This window comes from Anomaloglossus baeobatrachus, chromosome 5 (assembly GCF_048569485.1).
Source record: "Anomaloglossus baeobatrachus isolate aAnoBae1 chromosome 5, aAnoBae1.hap1, whole genome shotgun sequence".
Lineage (NCBI taxonomy): Eukaryota > Metazoa > Chordata > Amphibia > Anura > Aromobatidae > Anomaloglossus > Anomaloglossus baeobatrachus.
The window spans coordinates 74,457,407-74,481,632 of NC_134357.1; the positions used below are offsets into that span (position 1 = coordinate 74,457,407).

The window sequence follows — 24,226 nt, forward strand, 5'->3', positions numbered from 1 at the left end:
ACAGAACTGACACCTGATGCCTCCACACACCTTACAGTATCTGCACTCTGACACTCTAGTGTTGAGCTAGTCTGAAGACCCCAGCAGCCACAGCTGCTGCAGGCAGTCTTTAGTGTCTGGGAGTATGGGTCTCACACTCACACACACTATTATCTCGATCCCACCGCTTGCCACCAATATGTCACAAACCACCGGGGGGGGTCACTCAGAAATCCCTCGCGCTGGCTACCAGTACGTCACAATCGGGGGGTAACAAGTGGGGGTCACCCCTACTTCATACCTCCCGACCGACAGACAGAGCACGTGACGCGCTCTCTAGCGCCCCTCTTATAGTCAGGCCAATTATGGAATTGCCCGACAATAAGAAAGGAGGCCGCTATACTACTTATGCCGATTATTGAAGGGTCCCCGGTGAGAGTAAGGTATATATTCCCCCGACCTCCGCGGGCGGAATATATAATATCTTCCCGAATCTCACTGGCCTCCCCACAATAATCCTTGGCACAACTCGCTGCCACCAACCGCTTCACGGTAACTATTAGCCGAACACACAGACGTGGGATTCGAGATCGAGATAACAGAACAGCTCAAGATTAATTATATACTTTAATCAGCCTAAAGCACACTAGAACTACAATATATACAATAGGGAATCTACAGAATATACATATGTCAGAGTACAGTTACAGATAAAGCATGGGTTACAAACAGGTATACAATTACATCAGTTACCTTGTGTGTCTGGCCACAGGGGGGCGCTGTAGACCAGGTTTCCAGGAACTCTCTCACAGGTCTGTCCCAACCAGGCCCCCGAGCAGAAGAACGCTGGAAAATGGCCGAAGTAGGGTTATCAACCTGGGCAGATCCAGGTCCCCTCCTACCTTAGTGACCTCACAGGGAAGCACTGCCACTCCCCCTGCATGGATCAGAATTATCCAGCAAAGGGGATTTTGGCTATAACTTTGCCTGGGAGCGTCGTAGGCAGACGCCAATGCTCTCATTGTGACAGTTATGAATTTAGCTACAGAACGAGGGGACTCATGACCTGTCTGCCAGTTCCCCATTGGCTGATATCACGCCTGGGGCATTTCCCAATGTCCTGTTCCCATAAAAAGGGGGTGCCGGCATCGTCCACATGCGGAGACACCATTTTTATGGTTGCCATATTTATCGGAAATATGGCTTGCGAGATATGAACCATTTTTTACTGGAGTCGTTCTGTCTGGCTATTTCCATAGCCTTGCTAACTAGCTAGCAGCTCCTACTACAGGGTGACGGCAGGGAGTCATCCTGTGTCCATTGTCCTAAAGCCACCTAATTTCCATATCACAGGACATGGCCATGGATTTGTTGCTAAACCAGTTGTGTGAAGGGAAGGGGGTAGTGACACCAGGAGAGGGCTTCCTGACATGACTTGAATGTCATGATTTATCGTCATATCTCCGGATTTACCTCACACTATGTAATATATCTTATCAGTGAACTCTGCTCCTTTCTCCTTTTAGATTACCTTCTCAAAATGTTCAAGTCCCAAGTACAGTCATATGAAAAAGTTTGGGCACCCCTATTAATGTTAACCTTTTTTCTTTATAACAATTTGGGTTTTTGAAACAGCTATTTCAGTTTCATATATCTAATAACTGATGGACTGAGTAATATTTCTGGATTGAAATGAGGTTTATTGTACAAACAGAAAATGTGCAATCCGCATTTAAACACAATTTGACCTATGCAAAAGTATGGGCACCCTTATCAATTTCTTAATTTGAACACTCCTAACTACTTTTTACTGACTTACTAAAGCACTAAATTGGTTTTGTAACCTCAATGAGCTTTGAACTTCATAGGCAGGTGTATCCAATCATCAGAAAAGGTATTTAAGGTGGCCACTTGCAAGTTGTTCTCCTATTTGAATCTCCTATGAAGGGTGGCATCATGGGCTCCTCAAAACAACTCTCAAATGATCTGAAAACAAAGATTATTCAACATAGTTGTTCAGGGGAAGGATACAAAAAGTTGTCTCAGAGATTTAAACTGTCAGTTTCCACTGTGAGGAACATAGTAAGGAAATGGAAGAACACAGGTACAGTTCTTGTTAAGCCCAGAAGTGGCAGGCCAAGAAAAATATCAGAAAGGCAGAGAAGAATGGTGAGAACAGTCAAGGACAATCCACAGACCACCTCCAAAGACCTGCAGCATCATCTTGCTGCAGATGGTGTCAGTGTGCATCGGTCAACAATACAGCGCACGTTGCACAAGGAGAAGCTGTATGGGAGAGTGATGTGAAAGAAGCCGTTTCTGCAAGCACGCCACAAACAGAGTCGCCTGAGGTATGCAAAAGCATATTTGGACAAGTCAGTTACATTTTGGAAGAAGGTCCTGTGGACTGATGAAACAAAGATTGAGTTGTTTGGTCATACAAAAAGGCGTTATGCATGGAGGCAAAAAAACACGGCATTCCAAGAAAAGCACTTGCTACCCACAGTAAAATTTGGTGGAGGTTCCATCATGCTTTGGGGCTGTGTGGCCAATGCCGGCACCGGGAATCTTGTTAAAGTTGAGGGTCGCATGGATTCAACTCAGTATCAGCAGATTCTTGACAATAATGTGCAAGATTCAGTGACAAAGTTGAAGTTACGCAGGGGATGGATATTTCAGCAAGACAATGATCCAAACCACCGCTCCAAATCTACTCAGGCATTCATGCAGAGGAACAATTACAATGTTCTGGAATGGCCATCCCAGTCCCCAGACCTGAAAATCATTGGAAATCTGTGGGATGATTTGAAGCATGCTGTTCATGCTCAGCGACCATCAAACTTAACGGAACTGGAATTGTTTTGTAAACAGGAATGTTCAAATATACCTTCATCCAGGATCCAGGAACTCATTAAAAGCTACAGGAAGCGACTAGAGGCTGTTATTTTTGCAAAAGGAGGATCTACAAAATATTAAATGTCACTTTTATGTTGAGGTGTCCATACTTTTGCACTGGTCAAATTTTGTTTAAATGCGGATTGCACATTTTCTGTTAGTACAATAAACCTCATTTCAATCCAGAAATATTACTCAGTCCATCAGTTATTAGATATATGAAACTGAAATAGCTGTTGCAAAAACCCCAATTGTTATAAAGAAAAAAAGGTTAACATTAATAGGGGTGCCCAAACTTTTTCATATGACTGTAAAATCTGTCTTCAGTGGATATGGACTTTCCCATTACAAAAGATAGGAGATGACAGTTGGTGCTCATGAAGTTCTATGGAGAACTGTAACTCTTTTCAGAACTTGCTTCTAGCTCCTCCTCTCCATAGAATTTTAAAAGCACCAACTGTCATCTCTTAGTAATGGGAGAGTCTGGATATGGATTTTGTAGCACAATCTTCCTCCCAGCTGAGCCTGATTGAATAGCGTGGCCCTCATATATGGACTGACTCATACCTCCCATTTTGTCTCCTCCAGTCGTGGCCCGAGCTCGGTTTGCTCTCTCTCGAATGAGGCGCATCGTTTCTCCAGCAATTCCCTCTCCTGGAGAAGTTGAGAGAAATCTTCCTGCAGTTTCTTCTTCTCTTGCTGTAGCTGGAATATTTGGAGCTGCAGAACCTGCTGCATCCGCTGAGCCTTCTGAGAAGCCTGCTTCATTTTCAGGGCACAGCTTTGACGGAGATCCTCCATTTCCAACTCACATCGTTTTTGCTTCTCTTCATAAACCTGTAAAGGAAAGAATATACAAAAAAAGTCTTAACTATTAATTCACAATTATACTTGTTAATTATACGAGGGGACTAATAGTTGAAGGTCAGAAATAGACAATGTAGGGCCTGGACTGCAACCCTGAAGGCTAAAAGTGAGGTTGCCTGCCTGGCCATGGTTATCAGGGTGGTTAGTAGGGGATGTTGGGACATTCAACTAAAATGGCGTTTTTTGGGTTCAGACATGGGATCCCTCACAAACTATAGAGATGGTGTCAAAACAGTGCCTTAGTGGGGGTCTTATTTGATTGGGTAGGAAATAGGGGTATATAAAGGAGAGTGGGGCGCGAAAGGATCAGTCCATTACATGCTTAAGGTTTCATGCATGCCTGTCATGGCGGGAAAGACTCTTTGGAAAGACAACTGATGGTATAGAAAAGGGGAGAGTGGGGGACCTGTCTTGGTGGGGTCAATCTCCTAACCCCCCTTAATATTATAAGTGAAAAAAAATACTCGAAGGTCCCAACTGGCATGAGGTCTCAGGGGGGCAATTTTATATGGTCGAGCCATTCGGCAGGAGGGCCCCTGAATTGCTGCAATACGGTTGGGGGCAAAGAAGAGCAGCTGATGGTGCCAATTTTTATGGGTTGGGCTTCCATATCTTCTAGATAAAAGGGAACCTGTCACCAGATTTGTCGCCTATAAGTTGCGGCCACAACCAGCGGGCTCTTATATATAGCATTCTGGGATACTGTATATAAGAGCCCAGGCCGATCTATATACTATAAAAAACATCTTTTACTATACTCACCTGTGGGGTGGTTGGGTTTGATGGGCATCGTTGGGACTTGGTGTGGTGCCCCCTATCTTCTTGCGATAGTCGTTCTCCTTCCCTGCTCGGTGTGTACACCCTGCCCTACATCATCCACACAATGTCTTCCATTGCGCTCCTGCACACTTCTCCCTGCCCTGCTGAGGGCAGATCAAAGTATTGCAGAGCATGGACGGTCTTTGACCTTTGCCCGCACCTGCGCATTACAGTACTTTGCTCTGCCCGCAGCACAGTAGAGAGAAGCACGTGCGCGCAGGAGCGCAATGGAGGACACTGTGTGGATGACATAGGACGCGTTATCCACACCGAGCAGGGAAGGAGGACAGCAATCGCAAGAAGATAGGAGGCGCCAAACCGAGACCAGCGACAACCATTGGACTCAACTGCCCCATAGGTGAGTATAATAAAAATTGTTATAATGGGCTCCTATATACACTATTCTGGAATGCTGTATATATAGAGCTCATTGGTGGTGGCCGCAGCTTATATGGGAAAATCCTGGTGACAGGTTCCCTATAAATGTTAATTTTATATAATAAAGGCTGTTGTGGCCAATTTATCCAAAAGAAACTTACAGTGTTTGTCATTATTGAAAAGGGGGGCTAGAAAGAAAATAAAAGAGATAGAGAAAAGGGGAGAGGGGATCGAGATTTGACAGGGTAAGACTAGGGTCAGCCATTCCTTAGTCATGAATATGTATAGCAACAGGCGTCACAGTTACCAATAAAACCTAAAATGTTAAGGCAGCTGTTGGCCTGTGAAGGCTATTAAAATACTCCATATGTCTGGTCCCTGCACGGAGAGCAGACATGGTTCCTGGTTACTCTGCTAATTACGTCTGGGGGTGCGCCTAAAAAAGGTGACATGTCACAGTGTGGTGGCCCTGTCCACAGATATTGAGCTTCTGGTCTCCTGGAGACAATTTAGCTGTATTATTTGCAATACTCCTCTCACTAGGGAACCCTGGGAAGCTCCATAAATCGTCCATGCTAACTTGATTTCAATAAAGACTCCTCACTTTTCTCTTTTCAACAAGCAACCTATAGCCTGTCTGAAAAAACCCAGATCCCATTTTAGCCCAGGTAGCTTTATGACCAATGAGCAACTTAAGGCTGCTTTACACACTGCGATATCGGTACCGATATCGCCATCGTGCGTACCCGCCCCCATCGGTTGTGCGACACGGGCAAATGTCTGCCATCGCCCGGACCCGTCACACTACTTACCTTCCCTGCGACGTCGCTGTGACCGGCGAAACGCCTCCTTTCTAAGGGGGCGGTTCATTTAGCGTCACAGCTGCGTCACAGCTGCGTCACTGAACCGCCGCCCAATAGATGCGGAGGGGCGGAGATGAGCGGGACGAACATCCTGCCCACCTCCTTCCTTCCTTCCTCATTGCGGGCGGGAGGCAGGTAAGGTGAGGTTCCTCGTTCCTGCGTTGTCACACGTACCGATGTGTGCTGCCGCAGGAACGAGGAACAACTTCGTTACTGTTCCAGCAGCGATATTAGAGAATGGACCCCCATGTCACCGATGAGCGATTTTGCACGTTTTTGCAACGATGCAAAATCACTCATAGGTGTCACACGCAACGGCATCGCTAAAGCGACCGGATGTGCGTCACAAATTCCGTGACCCCAACGAGATCGCTTGAGCGATGTTGCAGCGTGTAAAGTGGCCTTTAGGCTATGTTCACACACTGCATCTTAATCACAAAGATGCAGCGTTTTTTCGCCCCCCAAAAAAACACACCTGAGGCGAAAACGCATAAAAAACATATGCATATTCGACGTGTTTTTGCCGCATTTTGCCCAATGCGTTTTTTAAAGTCAAATCTATTAAGTTCTATCTAATGCAAAATAGAATTGACATACTGCATCTTCAAAAACACAAGATGCAGACAACAAAAGATGCCCAATGTGGACAGCAAAATAGAAATCTCATATTCTTTGCTGGGAGAAGGAAATGCAGGCATTTAGGTGCATCTTTCTGACCTCAAAAATGCACCAAAAACACAGTAAAAGATGCAGTGTGTGAACATAGCCTTTCGAGCTTCCTGAATGAGATGAGCACGAGATGAGGCACACCAGGCTCATCTCATATATACATGAGTAGCACTAGGTTTAGGAAAAAATCATACAACTGCGCATTTTGGACACACCATTTACATATGGCTTCCATGAAACCACTTTTTACACTCCCCAATGTGTTTAGGTACTGATCAATGTTCGGAAAAAACCCAGTGCATATACCAAACCTAACCATAAAGGATCAATTTACCTGATGGAGTCCAAAAGTTGTCTCATTGGCCTCTTTCAGGCCAGTATAGGCAATATACTTTTTAGTGTGGAATGGAAAAGCATAAAACACTATGCTATCCCATAGAAAGATATGCAGAAAAAAAGTATACACACAAGTTACATAGTTTAAAAAAGACCTAGGTCCATCTAGTTCAACCTTCTTCCACCAGTTCTACATTTTGTCCCTTAAGCGGGCTTTACACGCTGCGACATTGCTACCGATATTTCGTCGGGGTCACGTCGGTAATGACGCACATCCAGCGCCGGTAGCGACATCGCAGTGTGTAACACCAATGAGCGACAATCAACGAGCGCAAATACGTGCGATATCGTAGCTCGTTGTCACGTCACTCATTTCCATAATATCGCTGCAGCGACGGTACGATGTTGTTTGTCGCTCCAGCGGCATCACACATCGCTGTGTGCGACGCCGCTGGAACGACAAACATCTCCTTACCTGCCTCCACCGGAAAAGGAGGAAGGAAGGAGGTGGCGGGATGTTACGGCCGCTCATCTCCTCCCCTCCTTTTCTATTGGGCGGCGGTTCAGTGACGCTGCTGTGACGGCGCTGTGACACTGAACGAACCGCCCCCTTAGAAAGGAGGCGGATCGCTGGTCACAGCGACGTCGCAGGGCAGGTAAGTAGTGTGACGGGGGAGTGCGATTTTGTGCACGACGGACAGCGATATGCCAGTGTCACACAAAAGAGGGGGTGGGTACGCACGATTGCGATATCGTCACAGATATCGCTAACGTGTAAAGCCCGCTTTAGTCACTTATAACCAACAATGTTTTGTGTACTGAGGAAATCATCCAGCCCTTTCTTAACAGCTGTTTTAGTATCGGCCATTACTACCTCTTGTGGTCAGCATTCCACAGTCTGACTGCTCTAACTGTAAAGAACCCTTTCCTATTTAGCTGCCGGAATGGCTTTTCTTCCACTCGCAGTGTATGCCCCCTGGTCCTTAGTATTGTCTTCGGAAGAAATAAGTCATGTGCCAGTCCTTTATATTGACCACACATGTATTTATACGTATAAATGAGATCTCCTCAGAGACGTCTTTTTTCTAAACTAAACATATCTAACTTTTTCAACCTCCCATCATATGGGAGGCCTTCCATTCCTTGTAGTAGTCTAGTTGCCTGCCTTTGAACTGACTCTAACTTCTGAATGTCCTTTTTAAAATGTGGAGCCCAAAACTGGATCCCATATTCCAGATGTGGCCTTACAAGTGATTTATAGAGGGGTAACAATACATTGGGATCCCAGGATCTAATCTCTCCTTTTATAGACCCTAAAATCTTGTTTGCTTTTGCAGCTGCTGCCTGACATTGAGTGCTGCTGCTCAGCTTATTTGTAATGAGAATACCCAAGTCCTTCTCCTGTTCTGTAGTCCTGAGTTTACTTCCATTTAATGTATACGCAGCTAGAGGATTACTCCGTCCTAGCTGCATTACTTTACATTCATCAATATTAAATCTCATTTGCCACACTCCTTCATTTTTTCAAGGCACTTTTATAAGAATTGGGCATTTTAGATGAAAAATAATTGAGGTGAACGAAATTTTCTCCAGGACACCAAGCTCCGAGGTTGGGCAGAAACGTAATCATCCAGAACTGTAATTCGAAGAGGAGCTTGGGAACAAATCCAGACAAAACTATCATTTGACATATATACTACATACATGAAGTAACACCAACGTAAGTGAACATTCCAGGTTTTTAAAGGGGGTTTTCATTCTTAGGTCTGTCAGGGTGCCAGGGATTAAACCCCGACCATCAGCTGATTGATGATACCGCAGTGCCCTGGGAAGACCTTCGACCTATTTATTGTTTCCCAGGCACAGCTCTGAATGTTTTGGAGTGACGGGGAGGGAGGACGCGATCAAATTTCCCCGTTCATGAAAGAGCTAGGACTATAGAGTTCCCAAACACCAGCTCGAAAACAAAGCTGGAGGCCTGTAGCACAACTTTCCAAGCAAAGAGTCATCACTAGAAATCTGAGCAGCGATGAACGTTTAGAACGAGTGCAACGGGTTTAGGAAATTGACCAAACTCCACTAATGAAAGATCACTTTTCTATGGATACCTCAGTTTACTAAACTTTCAGATTCTGTATATCTTGGGCCAAGAAACAGATCAGATCCAATTTTTGGCATTAAATATTTAGATCTGCCCAATCAATATATCAGTGGCTTCAATGTTCTAATTCCCAACCTGGCAAATAGCCGCCTCGTTTTCATCCAGATTCTCTTTCAGATGTTGTAGCTCCATCTCCCGGTCTTTTAGCTTCTCCTCTAGCTCTCTGATAAGAATCTCTTCGTTGATGATGGGTGACCTATCACACGAACCGCTATCTGACGACTGGTTGCCTCTTCCATTTAACGAGCCAGTGCTCTTACTGGAAGACGAGCGTCCACTGTCAGAGTTCGAAGGACGTGTCCGTGTTCGTGACACTCGCTCAGAAAAACCATTTATATTACTGTGATTATCTAAGTTAATGTGACCCATGGACATGCTGACCGGCTCCATCTGGTGACTGCAGCCCGTGCTATAGGTGGGAAGACTAGACAGAGAGTTTCGGCCAGAATCTGACATTGTCCCAGAGATGGAACTGTTCCTGCAGCTAAGCGAGTTGTGCTTGTCATTCGTCCCCATTGAGTTGCCATTGAAAAGAAGGTGTAAACTGCCCTGGCTGTCAGATAAGTTAGGGCCTCCATTCCTTTGGACGAGATATTGCAAAGACGAGTTCCGTTTTTTCGGCACAACCGGTTTGAAAGCTGTTGGTTTTATCAATGTCTTCTCAATGTTCTGCAAGAAAAAGGATACAATATACTTGATAAATCATCGGTAAAACATTATAACAGCACACTATAGACAATTAAAGTCCAAAAAGGTCTACAAACAATGCAATGAAAGTTGAAAATGCCCAGTATTGGTTTGCGTTAGCAATGCTGGACAAATTGTACCGCGAACTTACATTCACCCCTCACAATGACAATGGCAAGCTTAACAGTACAGTTGTAATACCGAAGCTAATAAATGCTACAACAACAATAAAATCATAGGAAATGAACAGTTGCCTACTGGTTTAGCTATTCTGAAATACAAGTATCAGTGTCATGGTGGACTGCATATGGTAAATATAATATCAAGTAGATTCTGAAATATTGTGCCAGACTGTGCATACATTTGCACTTATTTTTTTTATTGTTCATTTGCTTTCTTTATGCACAAATATTCAACTTTATAAATAGTCTTCATCAGCAATTTCCTATACTTTAGCAGCAGCAGAGTCCTTTATTAGCTGTTGTGCAAGGAGCTCTGCTACAGGTTCTGACAACTCTCTCTGCTCTCCCTGACCTTTCTCTGTGTGTTAGAGATAGCAGCAGGAACTATTAGGCCATGTTCACATGTGGAGTATTTTGTCAGTATTTTATATAAGTATTTGTAAGCCAAAACCAGGAGTGGGCAAAAAATGCACAAGTGGTGCACATGTTTTTATTATACTTTCCTCCCAATTTTTCTACTCCTGGTTTTGACTTAAAAAAACGAGGGAAAAATCTCACCAAATATTCATCATGTGCCCGTGGCCTTAGACCTTTTCGAAAGGGGAGAAAAAGGTCTCGTAGCTTACAACTGGCTGTTCGACATCTCACAATCTTAAGAGAGTCATCCAATCCAGAGAGTAATAATAATAATAATAATAATAATAATTTTATTCATTTATATAGCGCTATTAATTCCACAACGCTTTACATACATTGGCAACACTGTCCCCATTGGGGCTCACAATCTAGAGTCCATGTCTGTATGTCTTTGGAGTGTGGGAGGAAACCGGAGAACCCGGAGGAAACCCACGCAAACACGGGGAGAACATACAAACTCCTTGCAGATGTTGTCCTTGGTGGGATTTGAACCCAGGACCCCAGCGCTGCAAGACTGCAGTGCTAACCACTTAAGAACTATGACTTGCCATACACATGAGATCAATTTGGAATAAAAAAAAAATAAATCTAATTTCAACTATTTGGACCAATGGTTATTTTAAAAGCGTAGTAGAATATTCTCACTCTGTGGCAAATAGCAGATTACTGTGTGCTAGAAAAGCAATCTGCCCTTTTGGACTAGCAGACATGGCTGCTCAATTATGGTATAATATTCGCCAATCTGTACAAGTGCATCCTGTTTTTCAATTTTTTATTCTTTTTTTAAAAGGGAACCTTACAGCTGATACATACTGCCCAAACCACAGGCAGCATGTACCAGATGCTGGCAGGAGGATGTTTGATTCTTCTGCTCTGTGACGTAGATTGAGAAACATCATTAACTAGTTGGACAGGTGGGTTACCAGAGGCTCCTCTTCGCCTACTCCCTTGGAGTACAGACTTGGCACTCCAATGAAGAACATTAGATTTTATTTTGATTTGGCATCCAGCTGATTCAAAACAATAGTTGACGTTTCGGCCAATGGGCCTTCATCAGAACCAAAGTTTTGTTTTGACTCAAGTAGATACCAAACCAAAATAAAATCTAATGTTCTTCATTGAAGTGCCAAGCATCTTTCCTAGTCCTCTATTTGGGAGTACTACATATCTTTATTATTATACTGCCCTGGAGAGATTGTCTCTCTATACTTATGTGTATAGGGAGAGATCTGTCAGTCACTGGCAGTGGGTGTGGAAAAGTCACCGGTAACCCACTTGTCAAACTAGCCTCCCATGCAGCTCGGTCCCCGGGAGCTTTTAAAGAACGTGCTTTTTCTGAAACGCCGCAACATCTCAGAGCCAAATAGGCAAAGCAGAAACCAAACAACTAGTGTACGATCCCCTAGGGTAGCATGTGAACTTTGCCCCAATCTGCCAGTTTAGTCTATTTGTAGTAAAACCCAGTGCGTGACTGATGGGCAGAATTATGGTCAACAAATCTTCAACTTTAGTATAGTTTTTGTCTGAGGCTTTCTGCAGAACAGGATTACACCAACATTAGATTAAAGTTAATTCTAAATCTCTGTTCATTTCATTAGAGGAACATTACAATGACGTAAAAGTCTTGTGTAATCCCATACTGGATAATATGATATTTCTGGGGAAGAGCTAAAGAAATCACCATTACGTCTTGATTTTAAAAAAGAAACCATTACATCACCAGGAAGATAATATCACTTAAGAAGATTATGCATTAAGTATTTTTTTCCACTTCTTATAGACCTAAGACATAAATTGTCTTAATAAGCCATTACTAACAACTTGAGATATTTTATGATGAGAATAATATACGTAAATATGTGTTGTATATTGAAGAGTTTCTTCTGATGTTCTGCCTACATGTCCTAGGAGGGCATATGGACATTATTGAGGAAGGTCCTCTGCTTGTGAATCCTCAGTGAACATAGAGGGACTCAGGCCATCCATTTATCCATGTGATGTTTGGATGGCCATGACCAACTGTACCAGATATTACAACAGCAAAATTGGATCTTTGCCGAGAGCTGGATTTTACACAGTTGACCATGAAAAGACTTCTCCCTTAGCAGAACCATCATTGTGTGTCATCAGCTCTTGGAACAAGAGTTAAGCGAAAAGATTAGAAGGATCTTGGTCCAGCAGCTGAGTCCTTAAGTCCATGGCCACCAGACCAAAACCCAACAAACCTCCTACTATCTGTGGCACCCTTGGCGTCTCTACTGTTTCATAGGCCCGGAGCGAATTTAAATAGTTGACCATGAAAAGACTTCTCTCTTAGCAGAAATATCATTCTATGTCATCAGCTATTAGAACAAGTGTTGAGCGAAAAGATTAGAAGGATCCTAGTCCAGCAGCTAGGTCTGAAATCCATGGCCAAAAGACCAAAGCCCTACAAACCTCCTACTATCTGTGGCACCCCTGGCATCTCTGTTTCATAGGGCTGAAGCAATTTTAAAAAGCAGACCATGAAAAGACTTCAACCTTAGCAGAACCATTATTCTATGTCATCAGCTATTGGAACAAGAGTTGAGTGAAAAGATTTGAAGGATCCTGGTCCACCGGCTAGGTCTGTAGTCTATGCATCGAAGCCCTACAAACCTCCTACTATCTGTGGCAGCCCTGGCGGCTCTACTGTTTCGTAGGCTCGGAGCGATAAAATCTTTGTGGCATAACATTATCAGATGCAGAGGAGGAAGAGATTCACAACACTCTGGTCCATCGGCCACAGACTACTGCCGCAGGCGCTCAGATCTAATTGGAGATATATTGTATGTTAATTTTATTGTCAGTGGCAACTATTATTTGCACGGTAGTGACACCAAACAGGAAGATAAGAGTTTGTTTAGTGTCAACTACCTGGCAAGGTCTTGTATATATTTCGGGAGAGGTCAGTAATTAGGAAATAAAAATAGCTCGGCTAGCAAATTAAGTTTTCTGTTTACCCTTGGATCCAACTCGACAGCACAGTTAAGACAAGACGTGTTTTTGGAAAGACTACCTCTAAAAAGCATAGTACACAAGGACTACACCCTCGTACGCCACAGCAACTTCCTAAAGGTGGTATCGTATTTATATTTAACTTGGCAGGAACTAAAGCAAATTGTATGTCCTTGAATGACAAGAGATTCTTGGAAAAGTACAACGTTACCCGGTGGATTCATAGGGCCTATTGGTTAGGAGTTAATCCGAATATGATATGTAACCAATGCATTATAAATAAATAATAGATAAATAATCTTATTAATGTTCTGTGTTTTATATTACTACAGGATGGATGTATTCTTAACCCTAGAACGCATACCTGGGGCCTCATAGGCCTGCTAGGTTACTTGTTTTCTATGGTAGATTTCTATGGTTGCACGTTCTAGGGTTAAAGTAAAGCGCAAAACTGTAAGGCTATGTTCACATGCTCCGTTTTTATCTACAACCAAAACCTGCTCTCCTGGCAATAAAATTGCTGCAGGTTTTGCAGTGTTTTTTAGCTACACTATTTTGATGAGAACTACATGTATGATTTCTCTACTGCAAATATTTAAAGGGAACCTGGTGTCCTGCGGCATTCAGAGAGGCCTCTATTGCGTGCCTGCACATGCGCACTTTCATCTGCCCTACTGAGGGCAGAGCAAAGTACTCCAATGCGCAGGCGCGAGAAAAGGTCAGAAACCGCCCGCGCATGCGCACTACAGCCAGGCAGATCAAAGTGCACATGTGAAGGAGCGCAATGGGGGCCTCTGTAGATGATGCAGGACGCGTCACGCATACGGGGCTGGGCAGGAGGAAGGCGATCGCACAAGATGGAGGAGGCGCCGGATCGAGAGCAGCGACACCCATCGGACCGGACCACCCCCTAGGTGAGTATTATAAAGGTGTTTTTTTACATTCTGCAGGGTGGCCTGGGCTCTTATATACAGTATTCTGGAAGAGCTCAGTGGTGGTGACCACAGCTCATAAAGAAAAAGCCTGGTGAAAGGTTCCCTTTAATAAGCTAAGTTTTATTCACCAGAAAGCAGCAAAAAAAAAAAAAAAACCAAAAAAATACAAAAACAAAAAAAAACTGTTTGAAATCTCAGTTTTTGCTGTTATTATACAAATCAGCTTCTTCTTATTATTATTATTTATTATTATTATTTATTATTATAGCGCCATTTATTCCATGGCGCTTTACAAGTGAAAGAGGATATACGTAGAACAATCATTAACAGTACAAAACAGCATTTACAAGAAAAAAAAACCCTGCAAAAAAATGTTGAGTGTGAACATAGCCTAAATATTAGACATTGAACTAAAAAATAAAAATAGTCACAGGTGCCCAGACATTTGAAGATGGACTCTTTGCTGGAAAGTGATGATCATCGATACAGAAAAATTTGGTTTTCTGGTTTTATTTTGAGGCCTAGGTCAAAAAATTCACATGCGAAACCTATCAACTAGCCATCAATTATCTATATATCTTGTGACTCATTGGTCTATCATACAGAAGTACCACAAAATCTGTGCAATGGACACTACTTTGTAGGGAGTTGAACAGAACGTTACCTTTTCTAGTTTGCCAGAAACGGGAATGAGTTTGGGTGGAGGTCCTCTTATATTCCCGTTGAGGGCCTTGTCTTCTCGCACATCATCCACATCACTGCAAGGACTGTTGGGCGCTCTGGCTTCATGCCATTCTTCCTTAAAGTCCTCGTTGACATAGGTATAATTCCCGTTACTCCCAGAGGTAGCAGCACAAGTTTTCTTTGTAGGAAGTCCATTAAAAAGTGGGTCTTGGGAGTTATGGTTACTTTTTAGGAGTCCCTCCTGCTGTTTAAAAAAGTTTGGCATGCTGGCAGGTTTACGGCACTTGTTACTAAATTCAGACGCCTTGCATTGCTTGTCATGATAAGGTCTTCCAGAAATAAGACTGCTTACACTTCCCATAGTGTTCTCAGAGTCTGGGGACCTTGAGCTTGGCTGGTCTTGGGGAATATCAACTTCAGGGTTCTGGTCAATGGACAGGGGTAGAGCCTGCACTACAGCCATTGTGTGCGTATTTGGAAGACGTAGGTCTACATAAGCAACCTGAAATGAGACAAAAACAAAAATATATTTAAGATTTTTTTCCTACTTCTCATGGAAAAGTATTCACGGTCTCAAAGAAGTCTCCAGCAGATAGCCTCTAAGCTTCGTCTCACTCGGCTGGACACCATCTACATTCTTTCGGCCCAGTGTTATTTTTCCACTTTCCAAGACACAGATCAAAGCACAGAATTAATGTTGCTCTTATTACACAGATGGGAAAGAGCTGTCAATCACATGTAGCTGCGACATTGCAGAGTAAAACATACGTGGCTGAAAGCGGACAGTGGCTCGGATTCTGCTGATGACTCTAGTGCCAGGGTCCCATTAAAGTCACAAACTAAGTTAACGTGGTTATGTTTTAGGACGTGTCTCAACAAATTCTATAATTTTTTTTTTGTTTTGGTGTGAATACAACAGCATCTTATCAAAAAGCAAACAGAAAAAGAGAGACCATTATCTAGGAAACATTTTCTGCACTACGTTACCCGAGGAAATGTGAAAATTCCAAAATTAGCAAGTGTCAAACGTGCAGCAAAAGCTGAAAGGAAGGCACGTACTGGGTTATATGATGCTTAAAGGGAACCGGTCACCACTTTTTTGGTGTATAAGCTGCGGCCACCACCACCGGGCTCTTATATGCAGCATTCTAACATGCTGTATATAAGAGCCCAGGCCAGGGGTATAACATAAAAAACACTTTATAATACTTACCTAACGGTCGCTTGGTTGGCCATATGGGCGTCTCCGTTGTCCAGTGCCGGCGCCGCCTCTTTCGGCCATCTTCATCCTCCTTCTTCTCTAGCCGCGGTACATGACGCGTCCAACGTCATCCACACTCACCGGCATTCAGGTCCTGAGCAGGGCAGATCAAAGTATTGTAGTGCGCCTGCGCAGGACCGGCGAGTGTATGACGTAAACGCGTCATGCACCAAGGCTTCAGAAAGAGGACGAAGATGGCCAAAAGAGGAGGCGCCGACACAGTACAATGGAGATGCCCATATGGCCAACCAAGCGACCGTTAGGTATTATAAAGTGTTTTTTATGTTCTCACAGCGGCCTGTGCTCTTATATACAGTATGTTAGAATGCTGTATATAAGAGCCCGGTGGTGGTGGCCACAGCTTATAGGCCAAAAAAGTGGTGACACGTTCCCCTTTAAAGGGGTTGTTCTATTTTCATCAACTATTGCAAACTGACTCAATATGTTGTACAACTGTGCCTTACCTATCCTCCGCAGGTTCAGCGCTCGTCTATGTGACTGTAGAGTCATGGCATTAGGCGATCAACTCATGATTCCTCTGTATTCCCCTTGAGAGTGGGTGGCCACCTGCCTACTTATATGCAATTTGTTTACTTGCGGTCACATGCCAACTAGCCTTACCCAGCTTCTCTCCATGAAAGAGAAATGCCAATGTCTAGTCTGAAAATCACATACATGCAATCATGTGACCGCACACCCACAAAAAGGAATACAGGGGAATCGTGACCGTAGGTGCATGCAATTCATTTATTGCAGCGTTGTCTCATGAGAGATATTTATCTCACATCCTTTGGAAAGGTCATGTCTATTAGATGCCTACCTCCTAAGTGGGGGTCCGCTGATCCCCTGATTTGGCTGGCGTCTGACCGCTAAGTGGAGAGGTGGCCACGCATGTGTCAGCTCCATCTATTGATTTCTATGGGTGTTCTGAATCCAGCTAAGCTCATTTGCCTATGAAGAACTCACATGGCAGTAAATGCATGAATAGAGAACCCCAGTTCTGAGGAAAGGTGCAGGTACCAGAATGGTGACTCTCCTCTATTCAGGTCTCTGTACTGTTGTCCAACAACAGAAGATGGGAAAAGAGTAGAGCTGAGCGGACCCATGGAAGTTCGGTGGGTTCAGCCGAACTTTAGATAAAGCTCGGTATGGGACCCAGATTTGGCCTGAACCCCATTGGAAGTCACTAATTGGGCAGTTTGGGTCTCCACCCACATGCAGCCAGCCATAAACTGATCACTTCCGGGGGAGTGTTGGCGGGGTTTTCTTTGTTTGGTGCACACTACATTCGATCATGCTGTTGTTACCCCCAGTGAGAGCCATTCAAACCAAACACCGAGCACCGAGTGTACCCGAGCACAGCGATGCTCATATGAGAGGTAAGCATACGTAAAGTACCCAAACTCCGAACTCTGTTTTTTGTAAAGACTATGTTTGGTACAAACACTGAACCTCTGATTCCCTCGTATTTAGAAAAGAGGGACTTTTGTAACAATGGAACAAAATAACAAAATCCTCTACTAGAGGTATCTCGTAAGTGAAAATTTCCTCCCCTCCAATGAAATAAGCATGCATATTTGGTCAAGTCAATTGTGAATGTCATGAATGCCATGGAAGTCTGAAGTAGTTATCTTATGTTCTTATGTGTGTGACTACCTTACACCAAACTATTCATCTCTTGCCACCATAGTTTGGTGGGGAAAAAAACAGAAATTCTAAACGACTACTCTGGAAATATAGATAATCTTTTACTACACTATGTATTTCCTACATCCAAATTATTGTTTCCAACTGATGGAAATATGGTTAGTCAAAAAATATATTAGTCCATCAATCCAAAAGTATAAATATATAATTATTAGAAGTTGGATGCAAGCTGGATCTTGGTCCAATCTGAAATAACCAAATAAAAAAATAAAAATAAATCTTTATTTTTATATAGCGCTAACATATTCCTCAGCGCTTTACATATATCAGGAACACTGTCCCCATTGGGGCTCACAATCTAAATTCCCTGTCTGTATGTCTTTGGAGTGTGGGAGGAAACCCACAAAAACACAGGGAGAACATACAAACTCCTTGCAGATGGTGTCCTTGGTGGGATTCGAACCCAGGACCCTAGCGCTGCAAGACTGCAGTGCTAACCACTGAGCCACCACAAGACTGCAGTACTAACCACTGAGCCACCACAAGACTGCAGTGCTAACCACTGAGCCACCACAAGACTGCAGTGCTAACCACTGAGCCACCGTGCCGCCCATAGCAGACGTTACACAGATTCATGTAGCTATTTTGTGCTTTTCACCTTGTATTCGATTTCTTGCACATAGTAATAGACATATAGCCATATTTAGTATTAGAACTAAGAAACCGAGTCTCAAAAATGTTATCACTCTCAAAGGTTGCCATACATATAAAGGAATGTGAACTGCAGATCAGTCAGACACCTCTATAAATCTCTTAACCAAACAGGAAAAATTGGATTTCCAGAAATATCCTATTTACCAGACTTTGCAGTGGCTACAAGAGCCAAAGTAAATGGAAATAACCCAGCAGAAAAAATATCTAAAAGAAGAAAGATTTATGAAGGGTCTAAAACGGTCCATATAAAAAGAAAAAATAATAGGTTACATAACTAGTACATTTCCATAGTTCTATATCTGTAAGGGAAGATCTTCTGCAGCCTGGGACGGATGATGAACAGCTCTGACCACAGTGTCACTTACCGACTTTGCAGAAATAGAGCCAATAAATATTGTGTCATGCTAGGTACGGGGCAGAACCAAGTGAACAGGGAAGCAAACCCTGTGTATAGGGAAAGAAAAGGATGGTGACCCCTGACCGATCCTACTGCTGGTCCCTGGGGTCCTTCACCACCCTAGATATGTTCCTCACCCCGGATACCTGACCTCTACTGCTGGGCCCTAAATAGGGAATGAATGGGATGAGCTCTTCGTCAACCCCACTAAACACTATAGACAACACAAGGAGGACACACCAGGAGAAAATGCATGAACTACTTATCCACAGATGACACCGGTAGAAGTTCAGCAAAGTATTCACCAACGATACCACAGAGGAGTACAAGCCACCTGCTTGCAACCAAGGCTTGAATGAACTGAACATATCACCAGCACCAGTAAAAGAAAGAAAGGGGTATTTAGGCACCAAGATAATGCTGATGATCAGCAGCTGGGTGGAAGTCGAGCTCCTGCTGGGTCTAAAAGGGGGAAGACATGAATCCAACAGGAAAGCTGCCTATACCAATGAATAATGACAGCAGGAACAATAGAAAATCAGGGAGCATTCTGCACAGCCAAACGCTGTGACCTTCTATAGCCAGAAACCACATGACTTTGTCACCCGTGACACTTTGTACATTGACAGGACAACCAATGCCTGTTGCTAAAAGACTGTGGACCGTGGTATAAATACTAGTCTGACGGGACGATTTAGATCAGCAAGGAGTGTATGATGACCCTTTTTCAATTCACGTCTAAATCCCTTTAACAACTCTTTAGCACTCAAGGAATTGCAATTAATTTTACTGGTAACACTGCCAGAATGTGAGCATTGTTTCGAGCACTAAAGCCCTTCTTCAGGCTTTCACTACTTTCACTGACAAACTTCCCCGTTCACATGTTTTTAATAGTAAGAGGGAAGAAATTCACTACCAGACCATTCTGATTGTGACTTAACATTGGGGGGAACTAAAGGATCAGGTTTTTAAAGAGAATCTTTCAGCAGGTTTTTGCTATGTAATCTGAGAGCACCATGATATAGGGGCAGACACCATGATTCCAGTGATGTGTCACTTACTAGGGTGTGTTTTGCTGCTTCAGCATAATCAGTGTTTTATCAGCTGGAGATTATCACTATAGGACAACTAGCCTTGCACTTCCTTGTCCAACCACGCCCTCTGTACTGATTAGCAGCTCTCTATCAATATACAATGAGCACAGAAAGCTGACGTGTGAGCGGGGTTATACACAGGTTAACAACTGAACTCTGCTAGATCTGCAGTAGAGAAAAATGTGATTCTATCACAACGGCTGCACCCAGTAACCTAAGTGATACATCACTGAAATCAGGCCCTCTGTCCCTATATCATGCTGCTGCCAGATTACATAGCAAAAACCTGCTGACAGATTCCCTTTAATGGGAGAGAAAGTGCATCACTTGGCAGTGGCCAACAAACAATGTACGGAGCTGCAGGTCTCCATTCAGTACATTGCTTATATTCAGCATCTGGTAGGAAGATATTGGCTGAAGGGTGTGGAAGGATGCCAGGTGTCGGACCCCCGCTGATCTCTATCACTATAGGTCTTCTATATGTAACAGCCAGACTACACCTTAAAAAATAACAGCTTATTAAGGCCTTTGCTTTCTAATGTCCCGTATATACGCAGGAGACAAATAGTTATATATCATTTGTAAAATGATTCTTTCCCACTGCATTTTGTCTCTCGTCACCTGAATTCTTGGCTACGTGGCTCTTTGCATACACTAGCAAGTAGAAACGTGTTATTCATCCACTGGCGGACACAGACAATAAAGGGCCCCTGTGCAAGAACAGTATATGGGCCCTTTGCAGCCCAAGAGCTCATACACAATTTCACTTCTTTTGGAGGTAGATATGGCCCCCCTGACCTCTTGGGACCCAGTGTGGCTGCACAGGTTGCACCAATGGTATGGCTGCTCCTGTATTCATCCAAGGTCAACAAAGTCTAATGTGAACAGGTCGTCACCACCGGTCAGTGGACTACTAGTGTGCATGTATATCTCACAAAGCCTAAGAGTACCGTCTCACTAAACGACGTACCAGCGATTCCGACCATGATACGACCTGGTAAGGATCGCTGGTACGTCGCTACAGGGTCGCTAGTGAGCTGTCAATCAGGGAGATCTAACCAACGACCAGCCACCAGCGACTCGTGTAACGATGCTGCGCTTGGTAACCAGGGTAAATATCGGGTAACTAAGCAAAGCGCTTTGCTTGGTTACCCGATATTTACCTTGGTTACCAGCGTACACCGCTTACAGGCTGCCAGCGCTGGCTCCCTGTATACGTAGCTAGGGTACACATCAGGTTACTAAGCAAAGCGCTCTGCTTAGTTACCCGATATTTACCCTGAATACCAGCGTACGCTGCTTACACAGAGTCGGTGCTCTTTGGTCTCCTGCCGTCAAAACGCCAATGTGTGCTGCACAGCAGGAGACCAACGAGCAAAAAATGAACCAGAGCAGTGTGTAACGATCAGCGATTTCACAGCAGGGGCCAGGTCGCTGCTCAGTGTCACACACAGCGAGATCGCTGATGAGGTCACTGGTGCGTCACAAAATCTGTGACTCAGTAGCGATCTCGCTATGTGAGAAGTACCCCTACTGCTAGCTGGATACAATTCATGACCGCTGGGCCTACATGACCTCTCTATAACCATTGTCCCGGCCAGTTCTTTCATCGTTAACAAACCACAAATGTAGCCAGAAATGTGGGAATCCGGTCAATCTTGATAGAGTCTGTCTCAACTTCCTGGAAAGCTGGAACATATCAGGTTGTAAAGTTCCATCGAAATCCAGTTGTATCCCTTCCCTAACCTCCTCCATTAAACATTGTGCCGCTGCCTAACTTTACATCCGATTCCATCACTAATCCCCCTCCGACTTCTCTCCTTTCATGTGTTAAGATTCCACGGTTCCTCTGACCTCACGGCTGCTTTGAATAGGGATTTCTTTTCCCCCCTTTTTTTTCGTTTGTTACTCTCTTTTTGAAAGTTGCCAGGAGTTCAAGAAGCCTTGCGTGACTAGCTCACATTTGTGGAAACACTAGACACCAGGCCTTGCCTTGTGCTAATGAAAACCTGTGCTGCCAATGACAGTGAACTGAGAAATAACACACACTCCTTACACACACAGCCTCTTGATAGCAAACACCTGCCTATAGCTCCAAGGGCAACTGAGCCATTCTCCTCTTCTGTTCTCACCTCTATGGATAGGTCACATAACAAGCTCCCACCGCTCCTGGGGCAAGACACACAAGGGAGGCAGGTACTCTGCACTATAAAGTCTCCGGGAAGGTCACTGGCCCTCTCAGGTTACTACAACACCACCATGCTCTACGAGGAGGCGAACTGTAAGCTCGCTGATAGATAGATAGATAGATATATATATTATTATTATTATTATTATTATTTATTTATAGAGCACCATTAATTCCATGGTGCTGTACATGAGAAGGGGGTTACATACAAAATACGTATACAAGTTACAGTAGACAGACTAGTACAGAGGGAAGAGGGCCCTACCCTTGCGGGCTTACATTCTATAGGATTATGGGGAGGAGACAATAGGTGGGGTGTAGGTCAGGCGGCAGCTCCGCACGGTGGTCGGGCGGCAGCTCCGCACGGTGGTCGGGCGGCAGCTCCGCACGGTGGTCGGGCGGCAGCTCCGCACGGTGGTCGGGCGGCAGCTCCGCACGGTGGTCGGGCGGCAGCTCCGCACGGTGGTCGGGCGGCAGCTCCGCACGGTGGTCGGGCGGCAGCGAGTTCATTGTAGATTGTAGGCATTTCGGAACAGGTGCGTTTTCAGGTTCCGTTTGAAGTTTGCAAGGGTAGGGGATAGTCTGACGTGTTGAGGCAGCGAGTTCCAGGAGACTGGGGATGCTCGGGAGAAGTCTTGGAGTCGGTTGTGTGAGGAGCGAATGAGAGAGGAGGAGAGGAGGAGATCTTGGGAGGACCGGAGGTGACGTGTTGGAGTGTAGTGGGAGAGTAGTTCGGAGATGTACGGAGGGGAAAGATTATGCACAGCTTTGTAGGTCAGTGTTAGAAGTTTGAATTGGATACGGTGGAAGATTGGAAGCCAGTGGAGGGACATGCAGAGAGGAGAAGCGGGGTGGTATTGAGGAGAGAGGTGGATCAGTCGGGCAGCAGAGTTAAGGATGGACTGGAGAGGGGCAAGCGTGTTGGCAGGGAGGCCACAGAGGAGGATGTTACAGTAGTCGAGGCGGGAGATTATGAGGGCATGCACTAGCATTTTAGTTGATTGCAAATTGAGGAAAGGGCGGATTCTGGAAATATTTTTGAGTTGAAGACGGCAGGAGGTGGTGAGGGATTGGATGTGTGGTATGAAGGATAAGGCAGAGTCAAAGGTCACTCCGAGGCAGCGAACTTTGGGTACTGGCGAGAGCGTGGTGTTATTTATTGTAATAGATAGATTAGGTGGAGAGTGTAGGTGAGACGGAGGAAAGATGATTAGTTCAGTTTTGGCCACATTGAGCTTTAGGAAGCGAGAGGAGAAGAAGGAGGATATAGCAGATAGACATTTCGGGATTTTGGACAGCAGAGATGTGGCATCTGGGCCAGAGAGGTAGATCTGGGTGTCGTCGGCATATAGGTGGTATTGGAAGCCATGGGACTTTATGAGTTGTCCCAGGCCAAATGTGTAGATAGAGAAAAGTAGGGGTCCTAGGACAGAGCCTTGAGGGACGCCAACAGAGAGATGGTGGGATGAAGAGGTTGTGTGGGAGTGGGAGACACTAAAAGTGCGATTTGAGAGGTATGAAGAGATCCAAGAGAGGGCGAGGTATATATCTCTATCTATCTATATCTATCTATATATATATATACATACATATACATACACACATACACACACAGCCTACAAGTAGTATTCAACCCCCTGCAGATTTAGCAGGTTTACACATTCGGAATTAACTTGGCATTGTGACATTTGGACTGTAGATCAGCCTGGAAGTGTGAAATGCAGCAAAAAAGAATGTTATTTCTTTTTTTAGTTTTTTTTTTTAAATTGTGAAAAGTTTATTCAGAGGGTCATAATAATCCAACCCCTCAAACCACAAGAATTCTGTTTGGCTCCCCTAAAGTATTAAGAAGTATTTCAGGCACAAAGAACAATGAGCTTCACTTGTTTGGATTAATTATCTCTTTTTCCAGCCTTTTCTGACTAATTAAGACCCTCCCCAAACTTGTGAACAGCACTCATACTTGGTCAACATGGGAAAGACAAAGGAGCATTCCAAGGCCATCAGAGACAAGATCGTGGAGGGTCACAAGGCTGGCAAGGGGTACAAAACCCTTTCCAAGGAGTTGGGCCTACAT

At 44.2% G+C, this 24,226-nt stretch overlaps 1 protein-coding gene across 2 annotated transcripts in view; it reads right to left on the reverse strand.

Annotated features, from left to right (window-relative positions):
• Window positions 1-24,226, reverse strand: part of LZTS2 (leucine zipper tumor suppressor 2) — a 215,411-nt gene that overhangs the window by 14,662 nt on the left and 176,523 nt on the right. For both annotated transcript variants that reach the window (XM_075348591.1, XM_075348592.1), the window contains 3 exons: window positions 14,829-15,350; window positions 9,043-9,636; window positions 3,442-3,711 (listed from right to left, as the gene is read on the reverse strand). In XM_075348591.1, the coding sequence (XP_075204706.1) occupies window positions 3,442-3,711; window positions 9,043-9,636; window positions 14,829-15,311 (1,347 nt within the window). In that variant the 5' untranslated portion in view covers window positions 15,312-15,350. The remainder of the gene's footprint in view (window positions 1-3,441; window positions 3,712-9,042; window positions 9,637-14,828; window positions 15,351-24,226) is intronic.